This window comes from Denticeps clupeoides, chromosome 11 (genome assembly GCF_900700375.1).
Source record: "Denticeps clupeoides chromosome 11, fDenClu1.1, whole genome shotgun sequence".
NCBI classification, from domain to species: Eukaryota; Metazoa; Chordata; class Actinopteri; order Clupeiformes; family Denticipitidae; genus Denticeps; species Denticeps clupeoides.
Window position 1 is genome coordinate 22069772 of NC_041717.1, and position 26060 is coordinate 22095831.

Consider the following 26060-nt stretch of genomic DNA (forward strand, 5'->3'; position numbering starts at 1 on the left):
GCATAAAATAAACTCTTTAAATAATATATGAAATTATCTGCTTATCTCTTTTTCAGCAATGGCTATGACAACCACACATGAAATTATTATTATAACTTTTCATGATTAAATTCCAAATCACTGCAATTGTAATTAGCACATTGTTAGAGCACCCTGTGACTATTGAATATTACTCTACAGAACATTTAAGAAGACTGATCCTTCAATGAAAGTTCTAATTATCTACTATGAATGTGAGCACAGTAAGAAAAGTTTCGTCCAACCCAGGCCTTGAGCTATGAATATTAAAATAAGTGTTTTCCCATTCTATGAATGACTACTGCATTATTAAAATGTATTATTCATAAGATCTCACCATCATTAATCCTCAACCTTTCATGACAACAGGGTGCCTTTACTTAATAAAAATGCGATCCAGACTCTGTTTTAATCCCCATGGCCCCGCCCCTCCAGGAAGTGGCAAAAAAGTGAACCCTCTCCATATCCCCATAATGATATTTCAGTGGCGATGCGAGCTCGGAGACGGGCTGGGGATTGGCATGCTGGAGTGGATCGATGCTCCTGGTGTTAAACGAGAAGGAGAGAAGGGGCGCAGTGATCCATTTCCAATTGATTGGAGGGGCTTCTTCATTGTTTCTAAGAGAGCCATTTTGGATTACAAGTGCTCTGGCGAGGTGCTGTGGGTGTCGGCTCGATAGTGGCCAGGGCGAGAGGAGATTCGATTGGATAACGCTCCGTCTCATTGTTAATGCGGTTTGGGCAAGAACTGTTATATTGAACCATTAACGCTGTTATCATGAATAATTTACTGCCGCTGTTTTTACAGCTTCTTTTATCGCGGCCTGCGTTTAAATTGTTTATGATCCGCTGCATAAAACGGCGGGGAGAGGGACCGTGAAACGTGCGAGACGGCGGGGAAGGCTGCTTTACGTTTGTATACGTGTGTCACACACTTTTCCACTTAAAATGGATGCAAGAATGTCAAAAGTGTGAAATGCTGTCATCGCGGCGGCCAATCACACGACACATTTAGCTCTTATGTATTATGTATAACCTCACATACCATTTCATAGGTTTGTGGCACAAACATTCCGAAAAGTCAAACCAGGCATAGAGAAATAAACACATTTTATATCAATATTTCCTACCAGACCAGAAGATGAACTTTTGAAAGTTTAAAAGGGGAGGAGCCTGACAGCTCTCACACACCCTACGTCCTCATTCTGGAGAAGTTCTACTTGTGTGTTTCTATCTGGACGTGCTTATCGGGGATTAGGGGGTGCTGACTCCAGCATCCCCAACCCGTGGCTTGTGGTAAAAGCACCGTGATCGATGACGCAGGCCATCAGGAAAGTGCTAATTTGGGTCACTCGGGGTTCGGGTTAAGGTGTAAAATATAAAGCCGGTGAAGGAGAGATGATGAAGGCTGGAGATTCTTGTCCTTGGAGTGATTCTTCACCGGATCTGGCTGCGGCTGTACAGGAAGCACCACATGAAATATAAATTGTTGTAACGTCTGGAGGCGTGGGGGGCAAGACTGTGAATGTGGGGTCCCTGCTGAGTGTTTCCCCGCAGGGTGTTCCCCTGGGCCACTATTACTGCATTATCACTACGGCAACGTAGGGTGGCGGAATCCAGAAAACTGGACCCTGGAAGAAATATTGCGTAAATATAGCGTAAAAATATTTATAATAAAAATAATAATAACATACACGGTATGCTAAACAGGCCAGGGGTGGCCTAGCAGGTAAGAAAGCAGACCACTGAGGTCCCCTTGATGAAGGTACCGTCCCCACACGCTGCTCCCCGGGCGCCTGCCATGGTGCCCACTGCTCACCAAGGGTGATGGTTAAATACAGAGGACACGTTTCACCGTGTCACCGTGTGCTGCGCTGCAGTGTCTCGCAATGACAATCACTTCACTTTCACGCCTTACTATGTGCTACATGTGCAACAATATTTTAATTCGGCTCACTTCAATCCAAGCTGTTGTACATGATCAATAATTGATTATTTACTTTTTCTACAGGCATCAAAATGCAGATATCCACACTTGGATATATTATTCATGATCAAATGAATGATTTAATTATGACTGTTTTATGTTTTATGACAGTTTTAATTATGACTGTTTAAATCATGTTTTATGTCATTGCCTCCTTTGACTTCAAAGCCAAAGTCAAACTTATTGTCATCTCACTATATATAAGTACACAGAGAGACGAGATTGCAAAGCTTTGGAGATTCACAGTCTGCAAAAAGTCAAATATCACACGACACAAAAACATGACAAGGGACACTGTAGACACGGTGGACACGGTAGACATGGTGGACATTGTGCACTGACCCATAAAATAGTGCAGGTCTAGACGATCTAGACAAACTAGGCTGACAAGTGGCAGCAATGAGTGTATGTGGTTGTCAGGATTGGCTGCACCTGGGGATGCACCTGGCCGTTAATAAATCTTGTTTCCAGCATGTCCCGCCTCTGTCGCGGACGTGACAGTGTTATATGATACGCTATGACAATAATGGTGGTGATATTAAATTATAAAATGACCATAACAGGTGTGATATTGTGAGGTCGTAGTGATGTGATTCATTACAGCAAACGGTGCTGTACCAGGGCCAGGAAGATAGTGAAGGACCTCAGCCACCCCAACAATGGACGGTTCTCTCTGCTGCGATTAGGGAAGTCCAACACTGAGAGAATGAAGAGCTTCTTCCCGCAGCCCATAACAACAACAGTACATAGAACTCCAGTACACTCCAGCACTTTCACTTTCAATCACTCTGGACTCTTTGCACAAAATCACTTTGCACAAAATCTTTGCGCTTTTTTCTCTTTGCACAATCTCGGCTCTTTTTACTTTTTTTTATCTTATATTCATTTGCACACCTTCACCCTACCAGTTACACACATTTTATGTTAAAGACGTAAAAGTGTAATATGCGGTGGTAGTGGCCTCGTGGGTAACACACTCGCCTATGAACCAGAAGACCCAGGTTCAAATCCTGCTTACTACCATCGTGTCCCTGAGCAAGACACTTAACCCTAAGTTGCTCCAGGGTGACTGTCCCTGTAACTACTGATTGTAAGTCGCTCTGGATAAGGGCGTCTGATAAATGCCGTAAATGTAAATGTAATATTTGGTTATGTTTGCAATATTTGCATATTGGTCTTCATTGTATACTTGCAATATTTGCTCGCAAAAAGCATTTCACTGCATATCATACCGTGTATGACTAGGTATGTGACAAATAAAATTTGAATATGAATTATTGTGGGGCAGTGGTGGCCTAGCGGTTAAGGAAGCGGCGCTGTAATCAGAAGGTTGCCGGTTCGATTCCCGATCCGCCAAGGTATCACTGAGCAAAGCACCGTCCTCACACACTGCTCCCCGGGCGCCTGTCATGGCCGCCCACTGCTCACTCAGGGTGATGGGTTAAATGCAGAGGACAAATTTCACTGTGTGCATTGTGTGCTGTGCTGCTGTGTATCACATGTGACTTTTTATTCACACTTAATTTTTGGATTTTAAAGTGTGACTTTTTTGAGTGCCTTAAATGGCGCCTATAGATTAAAAACAGTATATTGATTATTTCCATTATAAATAAATGCCTGACTGGATTCTAAAGATAAAGTATTAATCTGTATCACAGCAGCGTCTACTCTGTGAATCTCACATAAGTGTTCCCTCAAAAATACTTAATGAATGATGCTTCACTGTTGAAAGCATAAAATTGAACTATGATTTCTACATTATGATGAATGTTTTCACATCAGAACAAACTTGTGTATCTTAACTCATAAAATATTGGATCTATACAGTCCACCTCACGTCTTGTGGTCTTGGCTGCCGTCACTTTGCGCTCGCAGTATATATCGACCCATCACCCAGGTATCAACCAAAAGGTCCAAACATCACAAACATTAGATTGCAAGGTCATCGCACCACTTCAAACGTGCCAATCAAAATGAAACACTGGCAGTGGAAGGAAATCAATTGTACATGTGCGAATGGGAGCTTTTCTGACACAATCTGAGCAAAAAAAATCTCAGGTCGTGTTTCTGGACCAGATCTCCACGGTAACCATGTCCTTGTATGAATTATGCATTCTGATAAATACGTTAGCATGGCTCAGGACGTGGAGAGTTGTTGGCACTGAGAATGTAGGGTGTAATTAGGAGTAGTGCCAGAGTTTTGATGTAATCTGGCCCGCAGTGTGTGTGTGTGTGTGTGTTTGTGTGTGTGTGTCAATGTAAGCAGCCTTGTTAAAATGTCTTTAGCCCGTCCCCCGAAGGACCATGTCAAACCTCTGCTCTCACCCCATCACTCATTACTCTACAGAGCCGGAGAACACGCAGGCTGCAGGTAGTCAGTGAAAGAGAAGAATGAGCGAAAGATGAACAAGATAATGAGCAAACGGGCGAGTGATAGTAAGTTACTCAGTATGTAACCTTTAAACTGAAAAACAGAAAAACATCAGCTTTGGAACAATTGGCTCATTACCCTGGTATGATGTGGTGGTTCAGTAGCTGATGACGTAGTGGCAAATTAAGCAAAACTGCAACAGAGAAAACGGCACGTTACATGAACCTGTAACAGTCATACTTGTCTGAAAATAGTACGTTATGCGAAGCGGCAACAGGCATACTTGTTTGAAAACGCCACGTTACACGAACCTGCAACAGTCATACTTGTCTGAAAATGGCACGTTATGCGAACCTGTAACAGACATATTTGTTTGAAAACGGCACGTTATACGAACCTGTTACACACATACTTGTCTGAAAACGGCACGTTATACGAACCTGTTACAGACATATTTGTTTGAAAACGGCACGTTATACGAACCTGTTACAGACATATTTGTTTAAAAACAGCACGGTACGCGAACCTGTAACAGACATATTTGTTTGAAAACGGCACGTTACGCGAACCTGCAACAGTCATACTTGTCTGAAAACAGCACATTACACGAACCTGCAACTGTCATACTTGTCTGAAAATGGCACGTTATGCGAACCTGTAACAGACATATTTGTTTGAAAACGGCACGTTATACGAACCTGTTACAGACATATTTTTTTGAAAACGGCATGTTATACAAACCTGTTACAGACATATTTGTTTAAAAACGGCACGGTACGCAAACCTGTAACAGACATACTTGTCTGAAAACGGCACGTTACACGAACCTGCAACAGTCATACTTGTCTGAAAATGGCACGCTACACGAACCTCCAACAGACACACTTAAAAAAAAAATGGCATGTTATGCTAACCTGTAACAGACATACTTGTCTGAAAATGGCACGTTGCACGGACCTGCAACAGTCATACTTGTCTGAAAATGGTACGTTACACCAACCTCCAACAGTAATACTTGTTTGAAAGTAGTACGTTATGCGAAGCTGCAACAGTCATACTTGTTTGAAACCGGCACATTTCACGAAGCTACAACAGACACACTTTTATAAAAATGGCACGTTACACAAACCTGCAACAGTCATCCTTGTCTGAAAATGGCACATTGTGCAAACCTGTAAGAGACATATTTGTTTGAAAACGGCACGTTATACGAACTTGTTACAGACATACTTGTCTGAAAACGGCACGTTATGCGAACCTGTAACAGACATATTTGTTTGAAATTAGTATGTTATGCGGCAACAGGCATGCTTGTTTGAAAACGGCATGTTACACGAACTTCCAACAGACACACTTTTATAAAAATGGCACGTTACACGAACCAGCAATAGACATACTTGTCTGAAAACGGCACGTTATGCAAACCTGTAACAGACATATTTGTTTGAAAACGGCACGTTATACGAACTTGTTACAGACATACTTGTCTGAAAATGGCACGTTATGCGAACCTGTAACAGACATATTTGTTTGCAAATAGTAGTTTATTTGAAGCGGCATAACAGGCATAATTGTTTGAAAACGGCACGTTACACGAACCTCCAACAGACACACTTTTATAAGAATGGCACGTTACACGAACCTGCAATAGACATACATGAATAAAAATGCCATGTTATGCAAACCTGTAACAGTAATGCTTGTCTGAAAATGGCACGTTACACGAACCTGTAACAGTCATACTTCTTTGAAAGTAGTATGTTATGTGAAGCTGCAACAGTCATACTTGAATAAAAATGGCACGTTAACTAAGCTGCAACAGAAAGACACGTTTGGGTTGCATGACGTTCTAAATGCACGGTGCAGCAGGTCTCAGAGATGGGAAATGGAAACATGGGTATTTCGTGGGAGTGATTTTAACAACATTTAGTGACTGAGCGAGTGAGTGAGCAGGCAAATGGGAGAGAGTGAGTGGGTGAGCGAGCAGGTATGTGATTGGGCAAGCGAGCAAATAGGCAGGTGAGCAGGAGTGAGCGAGTCACTGAGTGGGGCATGTGGGAGTGAGAGAGTGAGAGCAGGTGGTGAGAGAGTTTACTCAGGCAAGTGAGCAGGTGAGTAAGTTGGCAAGTAACTGAGTGACAGAGTGAGTGAGTTAGTGAGTGGCAGTGAGTGGGTAAATGTGAGTGAGTGGGAGTGAGTGGGTAAGTGGGAGAGAGCGAGTGGGTGTGAGTGGGCGAGCGAGTGAGTGAGCCCCTGTTTTGTGTTGATCATGTATGATACCTGCAGGTGTTTTTTTTGTGTCTTGAACATTGTAACGACAGCAACCAATCACACGGTGACACAAAACGTCATGTTTTATGAAAAGTGTCGTTCCTCTCAGCATTCAGCCATCTAGAGAGCACCGTGACATTTGCAAAAATGACTCAACACACATTCCAAGCGGGTGAGTAAATGAGATGTAGACAATGTACAGTAGTGGAAACACACTTCCTGTACACACACATACAAAACACAACTTCCCTGCTGGCAGAAGCCAATTTAAAAATCCAATCAGGCCATGATGTGTCCCACACATTACAGATGATTCCATATTCTGCCTATATAACATAACCTTGTTTGAATAATGCTGAGTGCGGCCAGAACCCCTGGAGATTGCGCTGCTCCCTAAACAAAGGCTCATTACTCAACACCTTGGAGGGTAGAAAAACGGCAAAACCCCCTAAACTAATTAAATTCCCGTACACATGCAGACGGAGTCCTGCTGCTGCCGCAGTCCACCTCACTAAAAGAAGAGAGAGGGGGAAGTAAGAAAATGAGAAAATGACAAGAGCAGCAGGATTATGTACACTCAATTATCCCATCCACCGCAGGAGAAAGACAACTTTTTACATTTAATTGGACTGTGTGTGTGTGTGTGTGTGTGAGAGAGAGTAGAGAGTAGAACTGCTTTCTATAAAACTTAGGAAAGCCTCAATGGAAACGTTAGAACGTTGCACGAACAACTTTTTTTTTGCATTTGCATGTTTTTGCATGGTGTGTTTTATTTCCACTGTGGAAAAAATTTAATTGATACATTTTATAGTTTTTTTTTTTACATTTTCCTATTAAACTGCCCCTATATATACATGTATATATATATATATAGGGGCAGTGGTGGCCTAGCGGTTAAGGAAGCGGCCCCGTAATCAGAAGGTTGCCGGTTCGAATCCCGATCTGCCAAGGTGCCACTGAGCAAAGCGTCGTCCCCACACACTGCTCCCCGGGCGCCTGTCATGGCCGCCCACTGCTCACCAAGGGTGATGGTTAAATACAGAGGATAAATTTCACTGTGTGCACCGTGTGCTGCTGTGTATCACTTCACTTTATATACAGTATGCAGTCGAGGCCAAAGCTTTTGAGAATGACACAAATATAGTTTTTTAGTTTTCTGCTTCGGTGTTTTTAGAGCTTTTTGTCGGTTGTTTCTGTGGTGTATTGAAGTTATTATTAATGAACTCGCCCTGACAGGCTGTCAATCAACTTCTGGGCCAAATCCTGACTGACGGCGACCCTTCATAACCAGCGCTTGGAGTTGGTCACAGTTTGGGGGGTTTTGTTTGATGAACTTTCGGGGACTTTCCTGCCATGGACCCAAATTTCCAGTGTTTTGTTCGCCGAGCCACGTAGTTCTCGGTTTGGCCGTACGGCACGGTGCTCCATCATGCTGGAAAAGGCTCCGTTCTTCACCGGACTGTTCTTGGACGGTTGGGAGAAGTTGCTGTCGGAGGATGTTCTGGTCCTGTTCTTTATTCACGACTGAGTCCACTCGCTTGGACGAGAAGCAGCCCCACACATGAAGGATCTCAGGACACTTTACTGTTGGACGAAACAGGACTGATGGTAGCATCACCTTTTCTTCTCCGGACAATCATTTTTCCGGATGCCCCGAACAAACGTAAAAGGACTTCATCAGAGAAATTACTTTTTCATACACCACAGGTCCTCAGCAGTCCAATCCCTCTACTTTTAACAGAATATCAATCTGTCCTTGATGTTCTTCTTGGAGAGAAGTGGCTTCTTCTTGACACCAGGCCGTCCTCCAAAAGTCTTCACCTCACTGTACATGCAGATGCCCTCACACCCGCCTGCTGCCATTTCTGAGCAAGCTCTGCACTGGTGGCACCCCGATCCTGCAGCTGGAATCATCTTTAGGAGACGGTCCTGGTGCTGGCTGGACTTTCTTGGGCCTTGAAGCTGTGTGGGTGAGCGGTAAAGCATTTCTGCAAGTTTAACACCTTAAATGTCAGTCTATTAGCCAAATGGTCATTTGTCGGTGGGCATTATTGCCTGGTATTCCATTCTCCCATCTGCTTCATAACTACATACATGGATTCTTCATCGTTACTTCAGACTTTGTAGTAATATAGTAAGAGTAATACTGATTAAAAAAATTAATAAATTTAATTCCAACAATCTCATTAAGTGAATGAATGCCTCTGAGTTAAAGCATACATTACCAAAACTGAACAGGGAAGAGTGCTCAAGATTAATTAGTTATGAATCAGTTAATTAAAAGTGAGTGTGGCCAACCTCAGGCCATTCAGATTTTTTAATGATGTTTCTCAGAAATACTGAACTAGTTTGCCAGCTTGTGTTCAGAAGACAGTGCCACCTCTTCATGTCTAACGACAATAGAAAAATTAATTACTTAACAGTTTCAAACTTTAACAAATGCATTAACGTTGATATTTTGTATTTTTAAAATTGTGAATATTTGGGATTTCGATTCAGATGCAACTTAAGAAGAGAAATATGCATCTTCTACACTGACTAAAAATGATAAATTCTAGCTTGAGTGAGTTTGGTGGGTGAACATGACACAACATGACTGCGTCTGGTTATGAGGATGCTTTGGTGAATGAATTGACCATAAAAAAGCGAGTGAGGCATACTTGTGTGAATATGAATGTGGATATGAGGAGTATGAACTTCAATCTCCATCCATTCAGACATCCGCAGAAGATAAAGCTGGTCTTCTTCTTACCACACACACAATACACAAAAGTGCCTCATCTTATGAGTTAAAAATAAAACAGGCCCACTGAAAGAGACAGAGCACAGAGGACGAGGGGGAAGAGAATAGACGGAGAAAAGTTTTAATGGAGTCTTTATGTGAGGCTGAAATGACCCATGAAAGGAGTCTTATGTCACATCGTAAAAACCATGTCATCTTGCAGGCGGACACATATTTCACTGTCTGGCATGGCGGTCAGGACGCTCAGGACGCTCTCTATCCCCTGCCATTCTGCTGATGAAAGCCAGCCTCTGTCTCTTTTCTCATGTTTTTGACATTAAATGATTTCACATCTATTAAAAATATATCTAAAATCATTGATAGCATTTAAAATGAATTTTTATTTTAAGATATTCTCAATTTCAGTGTTGTTTAAATTGTTTTTTACATTTTAAAACATTGTTTTTATTATTAATAATAATAATAAGGGTAAAAATAATATTATTGACTGTCATGATGAAAGCCATCAATAAAGTTACTTAATTTGTAATTATTTGTGGTGAATTTGCTCATTTTCTTACTTTTCCCTTTGTCTTTATGATGGAGTTTTAACATCATTAATCATACTAAAGCATAAAAAACCTCTGTGATATTTTTATTAATACAATTGTGGGAACGAGGCTCAGGTGAGGAGTGATAGGAAAAAAAATAGTCATAAATGTATTATTATTAGTAGTAGTAGTAATTGTTGTAGCATATCTGTGGATTTTGTTTTTCTTTAAAATCCATTGTTGTCTCACATTTGGAGTAGTCACCAAAATCCAATAGTTTTGAATTGCATGAAAAATGTAATTCTTATTAGTCTTGAGAAAAGAGGCCATCTTCTAGTCTGGTAATAGGCCTTTTCCACCCGCTTCTGTGAGTATTTCCACTGTTTTACAGAGACTAGCGTGAATCCAGCCGGGCCCTAGCCTCAATGTGTCAGGCGGTGGGCGCTGTTTTTATAGCACATGACCTGGGAGAATGCGAGTGTAACACCCCGGGGGACGGAGCCACATTACTGCCTCTGACACAATTATGTGTCCCCTTACTGGCCATTTTATTTAAAACTCGTAGCCTACGGTACAAAACCAACATCTGCTTTTCATTAGACGTATTGGATCTTTTTGTCATACATATCATCACTACTTTTGAATTGGCCGATATCAGTAATGAATGTTTATAATTTAATTTTTGCAATCAATATCAAAAACCGACTGCAATTTTGTGATGTTTTTCCCATTTCATACACTAAGGGCCCGGTGCAGAGTGCTAGTGCATGAAAATGGCTGATAATAGACCAGCAATATGTGGGAGTCAGTCTAAAATAGACCTATACCTAATAACGTGGACATTTGAAGCATTTGAATCTCCATTCTTTGGTGTTACATACAAAAGAAAAACAGGACGCCCAGTGCATGAATGGCAATATCCAGCAAACAGATGAGGAACCCTAATCTCCTGCAGCTGAGACAGCTGATGGAGTGGAATTAGGGTTCAAGTCATGTTCAGGCATATACCAGTCACCATAACCAACCCCAACGGAAACTCAGACCCCAAGGTCTGGCCACTGAAGACATCTGTCATCCTTATATTGGCATGTGGAGCCTAAACACGTCACATCACCTTCACAGACAAAGATGACTAGTTAAATGCAATAATAGCCAAAAAAATGCCATTCTTTGCTCTAACGTTGTATGCTTATTTATTTGTTATATTAAAGCTGAAGAAAGGGGGCGGAGAATGGGCAGGGCCGCCAACGTTAAAAAGTGGCATGGAAGGGGGTCTCACTGCACATACTCGCAGGTACAAACACTCAGGCCAATCAGGGACCTCCAACAAAGACCCAGTCAGCAGATCTGGGATCAGCAGATCTGGGATTAGCAGCGCTGGCGGCACGACGGGGGCGTGACAAACAGAGAATAAAACGGAACCGCGAGGCCGTCTTGCGGATTTTTGAAACGTTCTCTACCTCCCCTGGCATCCGTCTTTGTTTGGATGGAGCATAAAAGAGATTATGCAAATTCCCACAACTCACAGTGGGGTCTGGGAGATATGAAACTAAAGAGCTGCATTGCCAGCCGCTGAGTTTAAAAACAACAAAAAAAAAAGCGAGGGAGGGAGGGAGGGAGGGAGGTGTGGAGGCAGCGGGGAAGGGGAGTAGAGCATTGTAAACTGCTTCTGGCTCCCAGCAACCACGAGCTTTGTCATCCAACAGCTCTGCTTCAGTGTAGGCCCAAAAAATAAATATGACTTAGTCAATACTCTTCAAGCTCGCCGACTTTACGATCGCTTCGCTCCGCGGTGCCAGTCGGCTGAGTTTAACCACGGCCGTGGTGCTGCCATCAGCTCTCTCTCTGCAAGTGTGGGTGTGTATCTGTGTTTTTAGAGGGGTTTCTTAGCCGGGTCCCCACAAAACGTTTAAAAAACGTTTTAGAAGGTACATTGGATGTGTTCAAGCATGTCGAATTCACTGGTCTCCCATTCGTCTTGAATAAAATCCATCTGCACGTTTGGCTCTATTACGTCGGCAGAACTTTGGAAAAATAGAGATTAAATAGAATTTATTAAATTCGTTCATTATTTATTTTGTAACATCATAGAGTGCAAGCAGGTTCAGCTGATTTTAAACGTAGCGGATAATACAGGCCTTTCATGTTCTCTGAATGATTGAAGCCAATGAAAGGAGCCGTAAGATGGTTCCTGTGATTAGTTAACGTCCTCTTGTACAGCTCCAACGCTCCAATGTTCCATTCAAACAGACTTTGGTCATATTGCACGGCCCTGCATTTCTGTGAGCAGATTTGCATCAAGCAACACCTTTTATTTCCTAAAATAAGCAGAAAGTCCCACTCCCAGTGTGAATTATTGATGTGCAATTAGTGAGTAAAATGAGAAAACACACTCTAGAGTGAGAAAAAAGAAGGGATCAATACATGTGAGTTACGGCCGCTTTACCGAATGAATCCTTTCATTAGATGAACAGCAGAGACGAATCCGGAGCCTCGCCAGTCTGCAGTTTACATCTCTGACGGAATTAAAACTGTTTATCGAGGGCGACTCTTGGAGGATGGTGCTCACGCTCTGGAAACAGCGACCCCGTAATCAGACGGTTGCCGGATCGAATCCCGATCCGCCAAGGTGCCACTGAGGTGCCACTGAGCAAAGCACCGTCCCCACACACTGCTCCCCGGGCGCCTGTCATGGCTGCCCACTGCTCACTCAGGGTGATGGGTTAAATGCAGAGGACATATTTCACTGTGTGCACCGTGCTGCTGTGTATCACATCACTTCACAAGTAAAGAGATTGGAGGAGGACTGCCGGGCTCTGAATTTCCCCCTCTGTTCCACAGAAAGGGCCTTCTGTCGTGACCCATATTTGCATTAAAATCACACCAAGAGCCTCCGAGCGGCAAAAAAAGGTGACACGGGTGACCGATAGACACAAGACCACGCAGGCAGCGAATGAGGACGCAGGCGTCATTTTCACGCGTGCCCTGCAGGCCTCCGCCCGGCTCTTCCACATTAATAGAACCCGGTGGGGCCGCGCCCTCCTTTCGCGAGCATTCATTGTAGCCTGGACCACGTTACTGCGGAGCCGAGCAATACTGCGGAGCATTTATTGAACTGTGCCGGATGCACAGGAGCACTTATCTGCTTCGGCACCTTTACATAACCGTCTACGCGCACATCCGGGGCATTTTGGCTGCAGCCGTGTGCAGAGCTAAGCTCCGGTTTACGCCGGCTTCCTATTCAGCGCGGTTCAGGAGGAGAGGAGCCATGACGGGTCACATTCCGATAAGCTGGTCAGTCTGCGAAAACTCCAAAACGGCGTATTTTACACGCACACGTATGTAAGCCTGTCACGATCGCCTGGAGTAAAAGTATAAACCCACCAAATCCACACTATTACTGGAGATCTAGTGATGCGCCGAGGCTGCGATCCAATATGAATATGATGTCTGAGCTTACGGTGCACCGACATGGCGGCGAAGGCAGATTAAATATTACTTTACCTTAACAGCGGAAAGAAAGATCCGTTATTGTGAATTGAATGTCAATTTTACAACAGCAGCCATTCCATGTAGATTATTGTTATTAGAATGTATGGTTAGCTTTATTGTATTTTACTATATTTTTGTGTTTTACTACTTTTGGCCCAATTTCAGGCCCAATTTTCAACCCTTCATATGCTGCCTTCTGCCATACTTTCCTTTTCACGCTGAGCGCCTCATCCTTCTCACCTCGTGGCTTGACACTTACCTCAGATCACAATCATTTAACATATAATGTTGATCACTATTTTAAATATTACACTAATTTCTGCAGTAAAATCCACTTAAAACTGAATTCAGCCCCACGGCTGCTAAAGCGCCTGATTGGATCGCAGCCTGAAGTAGAGAAGAAACTCTACTCTGGACCAACTGTGTCTAATTCCGCAATTTGTTCCAGCATTTTCCCCACCGAGCACCAGTAAAGACATTTACATTTAAAAGAGACTTGAAAGGTCAATATAAATATTAAAACGAATAAACTCATAATTGTCGGAAGATAGGTTCATAACACCAAACATAATCTCTCCTCTCAAGCATTAGCATACAGAGTATCCATGAGAAAAAATTAAAACACACACACACTCACAGACACACACTCACACACACACACACACTCCAAAATAATGAGAATTTTAAGGAGGAGAAAAAAAGTAAAGTGACGTTCTCACCAGAGATGATGGAAGCCAGACGGAGCGAATCCACCGGTTCATAAGGGGAAGCTTCGTAAAACTCATCGTCTGTGAGGAGACAAGTCAAACAGGAAATGAGTCTGATGATAAAGTTTCTGCTGTAAAATGCACCAGGAGAAAAACTCGCAACTCGGTGGGGCCAGCCTCCCGTTTCATGCATTAATAACATGTGTGAAAGTTAACAACCAAAATGTCGCTTTCAGCTTATCTACGGGTGCTAGTAGTCTGTGAACCAGAAGACCCAGGTTCAAATCCCACTTACTACCATCGTGTCCCTGAAGAGGACACTTAACCCTGAGTGTCTCCAGGAGGACACTGTCCCTGTAACTACTGATTGTAAGTCACTCTGCATAACGGCATCTGGTAAATGCTGTAAATGTTAAATGTAAATGTTATCTAATTACTTATGACAGTAGGATGGAATTTTTGTAAAAATATTGCAATTACCCCATAATTACCTGTGAAAATACCAACCGGCATTCATAACACAAGCGTGAGCATCAGATCACTGCGTGCTTATACGATGATGACAGCAGCTGCCAATCATAGTCGACCTCTCCTGCGTGATTCTGCGTTCTGGAAAGAGCGGCAACGAGGCGACACGAAGAAAGAAAAATGATAATCGGCGTCCGCTCTGTTCATCGCACCTTTCAGAACGTGCAGATCCACAAAGCTGAAGGCGAAAAATAAAACCGCGGTGTAACGGAGCGCCGCCTTATGCCTCCACTTAGGTCACGTCAGCTTCTACCTGTCAGGCCGCATCACGGCTCGATGGCCACCGCCGATCGTCCGTTGCCGGCGTGACGTGATCCGAGGTCGGGTCAGGGGTCGGGGACGGTCACAAGCCTGCTGTGGCTCCGCTCTCCTGAAACACCATGGAGTCCATGGAGTGAAGAGGAGACCATGCCAGATACAGTACAGGCCAAAAGTCTGGACACCTTCTCATTCAACGTGTTTTCTTTATCTTCATGACCATTTACGTTGGTAGATTCTCACTGAAGGCATCAAAACTATGAATGAACACATGTGGAGTTCTGTACTTAACAAAAAAAGGTGAAATAAGTGAAAACATGTTTTATATTCTAGTTTCTTTGCTCTGGTTACTGCTTTGTACACTCTTGGCATTCTCTCGATGAGCTTCAAGAGGTCGTCACCTGAAATGCTTCTCCAACAGTCTTGAAGGAGTTCCCAGAGGTGTTTAGCACTTGTTGGGGTCCAGCTCACCCCAAACCATCTGGATTGGGTTCAGGTCCAGTGACTGTGGAGGTCATGTCTCCACTTTTTGATAAGTACAGAACTCCACATGTGTTCATTCAATCCCTAAAACAAGGAAGATTAGTGAAGCTAAAGTGGCGGCTGGGTGGTAGTAGCCTAGTGGGTAAGACACTCGCCTATGAACCAGAAGACCCGGGTTCAAATCCCACTTACTACCATCGTGACCCTGAGCAGGACACTTAACCCTGAGGGGGACTGTCCCTGTCACTACTGACTGTAAGTCGCTCTGGATAAGGGTGTAAATGTAGTCAGCCAGCAGGGGCGCTAGACCTGTGGAGGCCTGAACTATTCAGCATAAATTCCAGCATTCTTACTCATCTACAAACACAAAATATTATTAACATGTACACTATAAATAAGCAAAATAAATAAAGCAAATCATTTAATTCCTTTATTAAAGCCGTCTTTGTGTGTTCAGACTGTAGAAAGGCCGCTGGAAGATGGCAGGGATCCGTCCCAAGGTGCCAGCCGCCATTACGTCCAGCTCGTGAAGAGTTGTGGAAGGGCCGTAATTGGCTTTCTTTCTGGCAGCACGTGTAGGATTTCACACACGTCGGCTGTGGGTTAACACACTTCATTCTTGTCCCAGTAATGGGATCTTCTCCCCTCCTTCCCGCCTCACACGCCGCACACTAATCCACTCTTGCCCTACTAAAGCCGCAGAAGACTGGCGTCCCCCGCACTCCGTCCTACTGTACTGGGACGCCGGGATGCAAATGATTTCCTCGTTTTCCCACCTCGCTCCCAGAAGGAGCTTTTCCCAGGTACGATGGCGAAGTGCGCCGGGCCGCGCTTTACCATCACCGCCAATTCAACTAGTTCAACAATAAGAGCGAAGACCATTACAAGACGTCCACAATTCCCCAGACGTCCCCTGGCCACGGCCTCGCACCTCGCCGGGGGGACTACAGTCGGATTGGTCCCCAGACGTCCCCTAGCTACGGCCTCGCACCTCGCCGGGGGGTTTACAGTCGGATTGGTCCCCAGACGTCCCCTAGCTACGGCCTCGCACCTCGCCGGGGGACTGCGGGAGAGGACTGGTCGCGGTGTTGGGAGGTGGTAAAACAGAGACAGAGTGGACAAAGCCCCCCGACGCGGGCTTATCTCCGTCTGAAGGCAGGTCTCCAGGAGGACTTGTGGAAAGCTGCCCTGGTCACGGTCCAGAGATAATGAGCCCCCCGAGGCCCCGGGGGGAGAAATACGCCGGACAATACATCATGTGAAGATGAGCCAGCCGACTGTCCTCTGTCTGCTCCGCTAATCGTCCCTGCGTCTCGCGGTGCTTTTCACTCTTCGCGTCCAGCAGTGAGACACGGGCGGGGTTGGGGACATCCCAAGTCTCCCCGAGCCTGTGAAACAGCACTTTTGGGTCGGTGGCAACGTTTCATAATAAAAGAATACGTCTCCAATTCGGGAAAATACCGATTTCTGAGCCTAAGTGTCACAATCCCGATATTCCCGGGTTGTCCCGGTCTGTGCACCCCTGCAGCACTGCATGCTGGGAGCTCTGGTGGACACCTCTCGCATTGTCACGGCGATCTCCGCAACGTCCATTCATCCCCACTCCCCTGTCTCATTCGGCGTGACCGCGGCTACGGGCCCAAGTCCAGACCACAATTACCGTCTTCAAACGAGCACAGACGTTCACCAAAAAACCGTACGACTGGGCAGAACTCGCGCCATTCGCCTCATGAACCCCGCACATCAAAGGAGGGAGGACTCATCCAGCGTCCGCCGGTCCACTTTCAATCGATGTTAAAGGAGAAATGTGGTTTTTTTTTAAACCGCGCCGATGCTTTTACTTTTACCGTTTTTAGCGGCTCACCGTGACCACTTGGTTAAGAGAAATGAAAAGACGACGATTTAGAAGAATCCCGTCTCCGGGTTGACCACTGACGCCACATGCACATCCGCAGGGTAACGGTCAAGCCATCACACAGCCATGAGAACTAAAACCTGTGAAAAAGCAAATCAAAACGGATCTTAGTGGGTTTTTTTAAGAAAATTGATAAAAAAAAAAAAAAAAAACGCCTAATTAATGGGTTTTCTTGGGAAAACATACTACCGTTCCTGACTATTCTATACCCCCTCGTCCCCACCGCACTAATACTGTGAACTGGTTTTACACGTTTTCTTCAACACGCCACACCGATGAGTGTTTAATTGCTGCCGTACGGGTCAGAAGTTCACCGCCCCCGTGTCCCTGGACGGTGGCTGGAATGTCACTCGGCTGTAATGCACCGTGGTGTAAACTGTGCCCTGAAGCACCCCGAGGCCTGCACTCATTAAGCTGGTTTTTAGCTGGACTTCCAGGAGCTCCTGAGAGGGGGAGAGCAGCCTGATGTAAATTCCCCGTTCTGTTTACCCAGCGGGGAGACCATCTGCTGTTCCATTTCCCCTCCACCTTGTCAGCGCAGGACTTCATTTATTCTTGATGTATATTCCAACTCCCCAAGTCCGTGTCTAGGAGGCTCAACTACATGAAGCAGGGTTCCTGGCTCGTAACAAAAGCACGGAGGAGAGAAGAAAGAGATCTGAAGTCCTGAGGTTACGCGAAGCTGAAGCGTGAAAAACAGCCGAGCGGCGCGCGTGGGGAAGAGTTCGGACTTTGATGGATGCTTGGAGCAACAGTAAAGCAGCAAGCCTGATCCTGACCAGGTCCCTTAAACATTATACTCCGCCCACCACGCACAAAAACCAACTATGAATACAACCTTTTTATTCACTCTGTTCTAGTTTCTATACAGAAGTCAGACAAGAAGAAGGTTACAAGTTCATCTAAATCTTCTCTAAAGAGGAAGGTCTTGAGCTGCCGTGTGAAGGTGCTCAGTGACTGAGCTGGAAGTTCATTCCACCACCGAGGGGCCAAGACGGAGAAGAGTCTAGATGAGCGTCTTCCTTTTACCTTCAGAGATGGAGGGACCAGGCGAGCAGTACTGGAGGCTCGGAGTATACCAGGTGCAGTGAGAGGTGTAATAAGGGCTGTGAGGTAGGATGGTGCTACTCCATGTTCGGCTTTACATTTTACCTTTACAGCATTTACCAGACGCCCTTATCCAGAGCGACTTACAGTCAGTAGTTACAGGGACAGTCCCCCCCTGGAGACACTCAGGGTTAAGTGTCCTGCTCTGGGACACGATGGTAGTAAGTGGGGTTTGAACCTGGGTCTTCTGGTTCATAGGTGAGTGTGTTACCCACTAGGTTACTACCACCCCATACAATCATACAATTATAATTAATATGGACCTTATAAATACCTTCACAATATTTTATATTAATCCAGGTTATGGCCAGATGTATGTTGTGACAGAATATTTGTCCTAACCAAACACACACACACACACACGCTGTAACCGGATAAACATCCCAGACTGAATGTCTCTGCAAATCTGCCACGTTTTCCAATAATATTGTCAGTAAAGCCATTTTTGGCGCGGCGTTATGATGTGGGCCGTGTGGGAGAATAGATTACTGCCTCTGATTACGCCTCGCCGCGCCGCTCAAATGAAGCAGGTCAGCAGCGGCGGGCGGAAAAGCGGCTGAAGCAGCGGAAAACGGGGACGGCGGAGGGACCGCACGGGGCCGAGGTGCGCGTCTCCAAGGAGGCTTTCAGCTGCCCCCGGATCTCCATTTTAACTCCATCCCTGTCTCCGAAACCTACAAATTACGCAGAATTACCCCAGAAAGCAGCCTGATACTCGGTCTGGCCACTTTATTAGGCGCAGGCCAATCCAAGGGGTTTTTTTCATAATGACATGAACCCCGAAATTAACTGCGTTCATCTCAGAAGCCTCAAGGTCTATTATAATAATTAGTATGATATTGTGGCGGACGGACATGGGGTGAAAGGAGAAGACGACCCCGCTGAGTAGCTCTGAGAAGCCTTTTGTCAGCCACAACCTTTAACACCAGGTACCGGGACATCAAGAGGACAGCAGCAGGGCGACAAGGGGGGGGATCACAATATGCCCCCTGCCTGCTCTATTTACCTCCAATTTCCAGGCAGCTCACTAACTCACCCAACACGGTGGGTACAACCTCGCCTCACTGCCCCTGTTCGGCGGCCATATGCAAATGAGCCCCGCCCTATTGGCTGCAAACGCTACAATATAATAAATGTAACACTCCGGAAAGAATGTGCCCCTTAGAGATTTATTTCAGCAAATTTGATGCAACTGTTGGGCGATGTCATCACAAGGAGGACCGATTAGGGCTGGGGTGACACGTCCACGTCATCGATTCACTGGCGCCGGTGAGTAGCAGCAACGCAGGTGACTCCGAGTTTCGAACATGCGGCCGTACTTCAATGTATAAGAAAGTTACTGCGTAGTTTGTACTTTATTCTTGATGTTGGGGTACGATATGAAAGGACCCCTATAAGGAGGGACGTGAATAGGGCCGTACTGTAAACTGTAAAAAACATGTAACCACATCACAGCACACGGTGGAATGTGTCCTCTGCTTTTAACCACCACCCTTGGACAGCATGAAAGTGTGCGGGGACGGCACCTCGAACCGGCAACCGCTCGGCCACCGCTGCCACACTACCGCCCTACAACGTTCTTTACCTGTGGTCTGTGGTAAAACCGCCTGCACCCTCGCTTGATGAATGGAATCACCTGCCTTTGTGATGTAAGTAATATCTGGTGACGCCCCGAAGTGTTTTTGCATTTCCAGAACGTTCTGTTGGTCCCGGAAGGACACCATGGTGGGCTTACAATGAGCAGTACAGCACTTTCTGTATTCGAGCCCCCAGTTTACTCTGGCTAGTCCGGATAAGCGCTCTGAGGAAGTATTCCGGGTCACCTTTGTATTTTATTGGATGAACATATTTTACCATTTGTTGGATTTTATTTTGTAAGTTTAAGAGCAATAATCGTGTGTTGGTAGGTTTAGTTTTTTTTTTTAAGTGATTGTCATTTGTGATACACAGCAGCACAGCACACGGTGCACACAGTGAAATTTGTCCTCTGCATTTAACCATCACCCTTGGTGAGCAGTGGGCACCATGACAGGCGCCCGGGGAGCAGTGTGTGGGGACGGTGCTTTGCTCAGTGGCACCTTGGTGGATCTGGATTTGAACCTTCTGATTACGGGGCCGCTTCCTTAACCGCTAGGCCACCGCTGCCCCTATGACTGTCGTGCCCTATGACCCCGTCGGTTGCCCACCTAAGACATCTGGTCAGCAGCCATTCGGCCCACCAGCCAGCCGGGGAGGTAAAGAAGCTCCCACGAAGTTTACTTTCATTAAATATTCATGTTATTATGCACGCAATCGGTCATAATACAACCATTAGTCCCAATAGGGGGTCTTCATAAGGCAGGAATGATCGTGGTTCGTGTTGCCGGGAACGTTGTAGAACCGGAAAAGTGAAAATATGATATAAGGTCTTTAGGATGAAGCGTGTAGCGTAATTACCGATAAACCGTATACAATCAGCGCAGCTTTATTAAGCCCCGAGCTCCGCCCGCCGCCGGTTTAAGGTGCTATTACGGCAGATAAATAAGCGGCGGGAAAACAGGTTGCTAATGCGGGAGAGAGGAGCAGAAATCCCGCAGAGGGATGAAGTCGCTTCTGTTTATTCATATCGGGGATGAATCCACGTCTGTAATTACCAGTAGCGGTGATAGACCCCCCCCCAATAAAACAAACGTGCACCGCTGCATCCAGGCCGGGACGAGGCGCGCAACAGGGGACATTAATGGCAGCGCCCTTGGCCATAGAGGTCACTGAAGGGTCACGATGGCGTGCGTCAGTACGAAAGGGAGGGAAATGAAGAGATGAAAGGCGCCTGATTGCCGTCCCGGCACCGATCCGACTGCTGAGCCGGCCTTGGACATGGCGGCTGGAGGGAGGAGATTAGACACAAACGAAAGGCCATTAAACATGAAAGGATGTTCAGATGAAGACACCAGGTCTCTCTCGCTTTATAAATTTCAGATCAAACTCAGATGAGACCCTTTTTTGTTGAGTATTACCATTAGAAAGCTAATTAAAGCAGATCTATACAGATCTATTACCATAATTAAAGCAGATCTATACGAATGGCTTAATCAGCTAAGACAACGTGGTTCTCTTGTTTCAGTGATTCTTCTTTTTAAGAAGCATATTTGGTATTTGTGGTATGAGGAGGAAGTGAAGCATGTTTGATGAATCAGTTTTTCCCCTTTTTTTACCGTCATGGCGGCTTTGTTCACTATCGTCATCATCGTCAGTCGCTTGATGAGTTGCTCATTAACATGCGTGAACGATAAGAAAGTGTCCAGCGTGAACCTTCAGGACCGTTGGAAACCGTGTCCGATGTCCAACTTAAGGTGGCGGAGAGAAGACGAGAGTGTGAAAAGCTGCCATCGCAGCAAAAGTTCCCTGATTCGGAGACACGTTTTATTTCATAGTCCTGCAACTTTAGTTTCATTCTAGAATGTAATAAGTGTTTAACAGACTGTGTAAAAGCTATAGCCACATGGTAAATCATATTGTTTGCATATTGCATATTTCCTAAATCCAACTGCTGGAGCATCATAATTATGGGAAAGAAATTACTCTTCGGATATATATACGTAATTTAATGACAGCGGTATCAAAAGAAAATGGGTGAAAAAGATTAAACATAATTGTGAAAATAATAATGACGATGAAAAAAAAAGTGTGGCACAGTTATTAAAAAAAAAACCCTTTTGAAAAAATAGAAATGTTTAATACAGCAGGAAAATGACTGAGAGATTGTGTTTTTGTTCCCGGAACAAAGGTAAAGATGACTTTGTAACGTGCCCTCAGCAGCAGTGTTGCTGCACACGTCATAAAATTCAATCAGAGGCAAGAACACACACACATACACACACACACACACACACACTTATTTATATCAATGCAGGGCTGCAGTTGCCCAGCTACCAGCATGCCTTTCAGGAGAGATATACATTTAATTAAAATCCCACTTTATTGTCTCTTTTCCAATTGGCAGCTAATTGAAGAGAGAGAGAGTCCTCCTTGGCCTGACACGTTTGATTTAATTTAATTTTACCGCGGGGGAATAACAGCGACTCGCTACCCAGCATGCTCCCTGTCGGCGCTGACCTGTGACTCGGCCTTGGACTGGGACTGGCTGGTCAATGCTGGTCAACATCTACAGGTTAACAGAGGCTTTTTTGGCCATTACAGGCCATCACATATATATACAAATGTATTTGAAGCGGATATGTATTTACTACTTGGGCCAGTTGTGGCCTAGTGTCCCCACGCACTGCTCCCCGGGCGCCTGTCATGGTGCCCACTGCTCACTAAGGGTGATGGTTAAATACAGAGGACACGTTTCACCGTGTCACCGTGTGCTGTGCTGCAGTGTATCGCAATGACAATCACTTCACTTCACTCATAGGAACTGAAATTGCCTTGATGCAGATGATGCAGATGAAAAAAAAAGTCCTTCATCATGGCATCACTATACCACATCAAGATGATCAAATGTTATTTTATTCAGTGTAAAAAGGACTCCGCTATGCTTCTGGGAAGAATTTTTAAAGATGTACAAAGCTGGCAGTTTTGCAGCGTCCCTCGCCAACAAATAGTAGTAGTGGTAGTAGCCTAGTGGGTAACACACTCGCCTATGAACCAGAAGACCCAGGTTCAAACCCCACTTACTACCATCGTGTCCCTGAGCAAGACACTTAACCCTAAATTGCTCCAGGGAGACTGTCCCTGTAACTACTGATTGTAAGTCGCTCTGGATAAGGGCGTCTGGTAAATGCCATAAATGTAAATGTAAATAAGAAGTACTGGGACTACGCAGAAATGAGACTCAGGAAGTCCATTTCATGATTTCAGGTTTTCAGATGTCCACTCTGATCAGCGATATGATTGGCTGACGACAACTCGTGAGGTGGAATCTCCTGGTGCTTCTTCTCGCCGCGTTTGAAGGCCTGCGGAACCTGTTCAACGGCACGATAATAAGACGCGCTATCGCAGGAACACCCGAAACAGAGGGGGGATATTAAGACGTGTTTCGAGGGGGACGGAGATATATTAGCGGAATATTAACAGCGTTCTGGCGTCCGTTACCACGGACACGCCGGCTTAATGGCTCCGTGATCAGATTCTGCTCTCAGGCCCGATAACGGCCATTAAATGAACCCCGGCGCAGTGGGAAGCGGTGACCACCGATGCAATTCTCGCAACGTGGAGCCAAATTCTAATGGGGCATTAAGAGCCCTCCCACCGGTAAACCCTCCCGGCAAGCGTCCTATTACAGACGCTCGTCCACGGCCAGAAGGCAGGGAAAGAAAATCCATGCCGTCGGATTCGCCGGTGGATGCTATAAATCCACCCGTAATTAAAAATCCCTCACATTTCAGAGTAGGAGGGGCCAACTTCAGGTCCTCCTCACAAGCCAGCGAAGGAGATGGCCGCTCCAGTCTCAGTGTTTAAATCCAAACTGTTAAAATCCCAGACACTCATTTCACTTCATTTTGACACAGTGTCAATTATAAAGTCCAGGTTATCACAGACAGTGTTAACGTCACCCTAGTTAGGCTATCCTAGTTAGGGTACCGGGCCACTGTAGCACCAATATACCACTATTACCACGTATTTCAGTATCGGTCGTACGAGGCCACCGTCTGACCTGCTTCTGTTTGTTCTCTCGGAGACACGGAATCAAGCGCCCAGACTACTGGCAGACCCCAGTGAAGAGACCAGAAGATAAATCCTGGTTCCTGACAACTGCTAAACAAGGACATACCATGAAACAAACCAGAGGGTCACCACAGCCACCACCACCGTTACAACTACAGCTTCAGGGATCTTCAAGTGGACCAGTAGCATCATGATGGACACGTAATGTAGACCATGACACTGGACCATCCTACCTCACAGCCCTTATTACACCTCACACTGCACCTCGTATACTCCGAGCCTCCAGTACTGCTCGCCTGGTCCCTCCATCTCTGAAGGTAAAAGGAAGACGTTCATCTAGACTCTTCTCCGTCTTGGCCCCTCGGTGGTGGAATGAACTTCCAGCTCAGTCACTGAGCACCTTCACACGGCAGCTCAAGACCTTCCTCTTTAGAGAAGATTTAGATGAACTTGTAACCTTCTTCTTGTCTGACTTCTGTATAGAAACTAGAACAGAGTGAGAAAAATGATTGTATTCATAGTTGGGGGTCCTAGTGAACCAGAACTGACCACTTCATCCATGGTGACATGGAAGCACGTTGTAGGGGCAGTGGTGATCTAGCGGTTAAGGAAGCGGCCCCGTAATCAGAAGGTTGCCGGTTCGAATCCCGATCTGCCAAGGTACGACCGAGGTGCCGCTGAGCAAAGCACCGTCCCCACAAACTGCTCCCCGGGCGCCTGTCATGGTGCCCACTGCTCACTCAGGGTGATGGGATAAATGCAGAGGACAAATTTCACTGTGTGCATTTGGGCTAAACTGGGGATAAATTATCATTGTTTTGGCACAAAATGCATTCAATGACTACATCTCTCAAATTTCATGAATTCTTTTCTCACTCAGACACAACAACTGCCAAAAATCTTTGTACGTACAGGACATTTTGCACACGCTTACATACTGTTCTCAGAACTGTTAAACTTATGTTCAAAACAATAACATAATGCAAAACTGAAGAAGACCGCAAAATTCATCAGCAATATTGTTTTGAAACATATTTTAAATCTAAAAATGCAGTTTAACCGGCCACAGCCGATTCTCATCGTAGATGAACATCTACACAGGTGTTACGCTTTCGATTTCATTACAAAATATGTTTTTTTGATGTAAATATGGACCCAGCCAGATATGGAGAAGTGGCTAAAAGAGGAAGAAGAGTGGCTGGGAGAGGGCCAGGAATACGTATGCATGGTGGAAGAAGAATAAGAGGAAGATCTAGAGCTGTAGTCTCAGATGAGATCAGAGCTACTTCTTTCCTAGGCGTATTGCCCTAGATGACATATGTGATGTGGATGAGAACCTGTGGCCAAATGGAGAAGACCGAGTAGATTAGCATTACTATTGTATCTGTATCAGTGGCTGGTGTGTATACAAATTCTTCTATTTTGGAATTACTTAGTGCAAAAAAATAAAAATGGATAAATTCTGCATCATGTCTGATTCATTCCAGTAACATATATTGCAATTATAAACAGAGACGTGTCCTTGTTTTACACAAGAAAACACTGTGTAATGCTACATGTTGTTAGTGTTTTTTAGGTCATTGTTTTGTGGGTGACAAAGTGTGTTTGTCGGCTGTCGACCTCTGCTAGTGTTCTGGAAGAATGAGTTTATTTGAGACCTGAATAAAGTGTTTTGGTAGTTGTAGTGCATTTTGAATGTGAAATGAACTGCTTTGCCAAGCTGAAGGTCAGTTAGGAGAATTGTGTAAAGAGTTTTGCAAAAGTGACCTAAGTATTGAGAAATGTGTTCTAGCGTCTGTAAAAAACTGTTCCAACGTCTTCCCCGGGCCCTTCAAACCCCTGTCCCCCTTCCTCTTCCCCGTCCCATTGGCTCATGCTCAAGCAAATTGCTCCAATGGTTGGTTTATCAGCTTGACTCGCGTGAACGTTTTGCATTGTTGGTCAAACTTCACGCAGGCAGCAGAGTTTCTGAAAGATCTCCGTGCTGTGTGATGATACTGG

At 45.1% G+C, this 26060-nt stretch overlaps 1 protein-coding gene across 2 annotated transcripts in view; it reads right to left on the reverse strand.

Annotated features, from left to right (window-relative positions):
* The window catches only part of LOC114800104 (GDNF family receptor alpha-2-like), a 58010-nt gene that overhangs the window by 23822 nt on the left and 8128 nt on the right, over positions 1-26060 (reverse strand). For both annotated transcript variants that reach the window (XM_028997215.1, XM_028997214.1), the window contains exon 3: positions 14132-14200. In XM_028997215.1, the coding sequence (XP_028853048.1) occupies positions 14132-14200 (69 nt within the window). The remainder of the gene's footprint in view (positions 1-14131; positions 14201-26060) is intronic.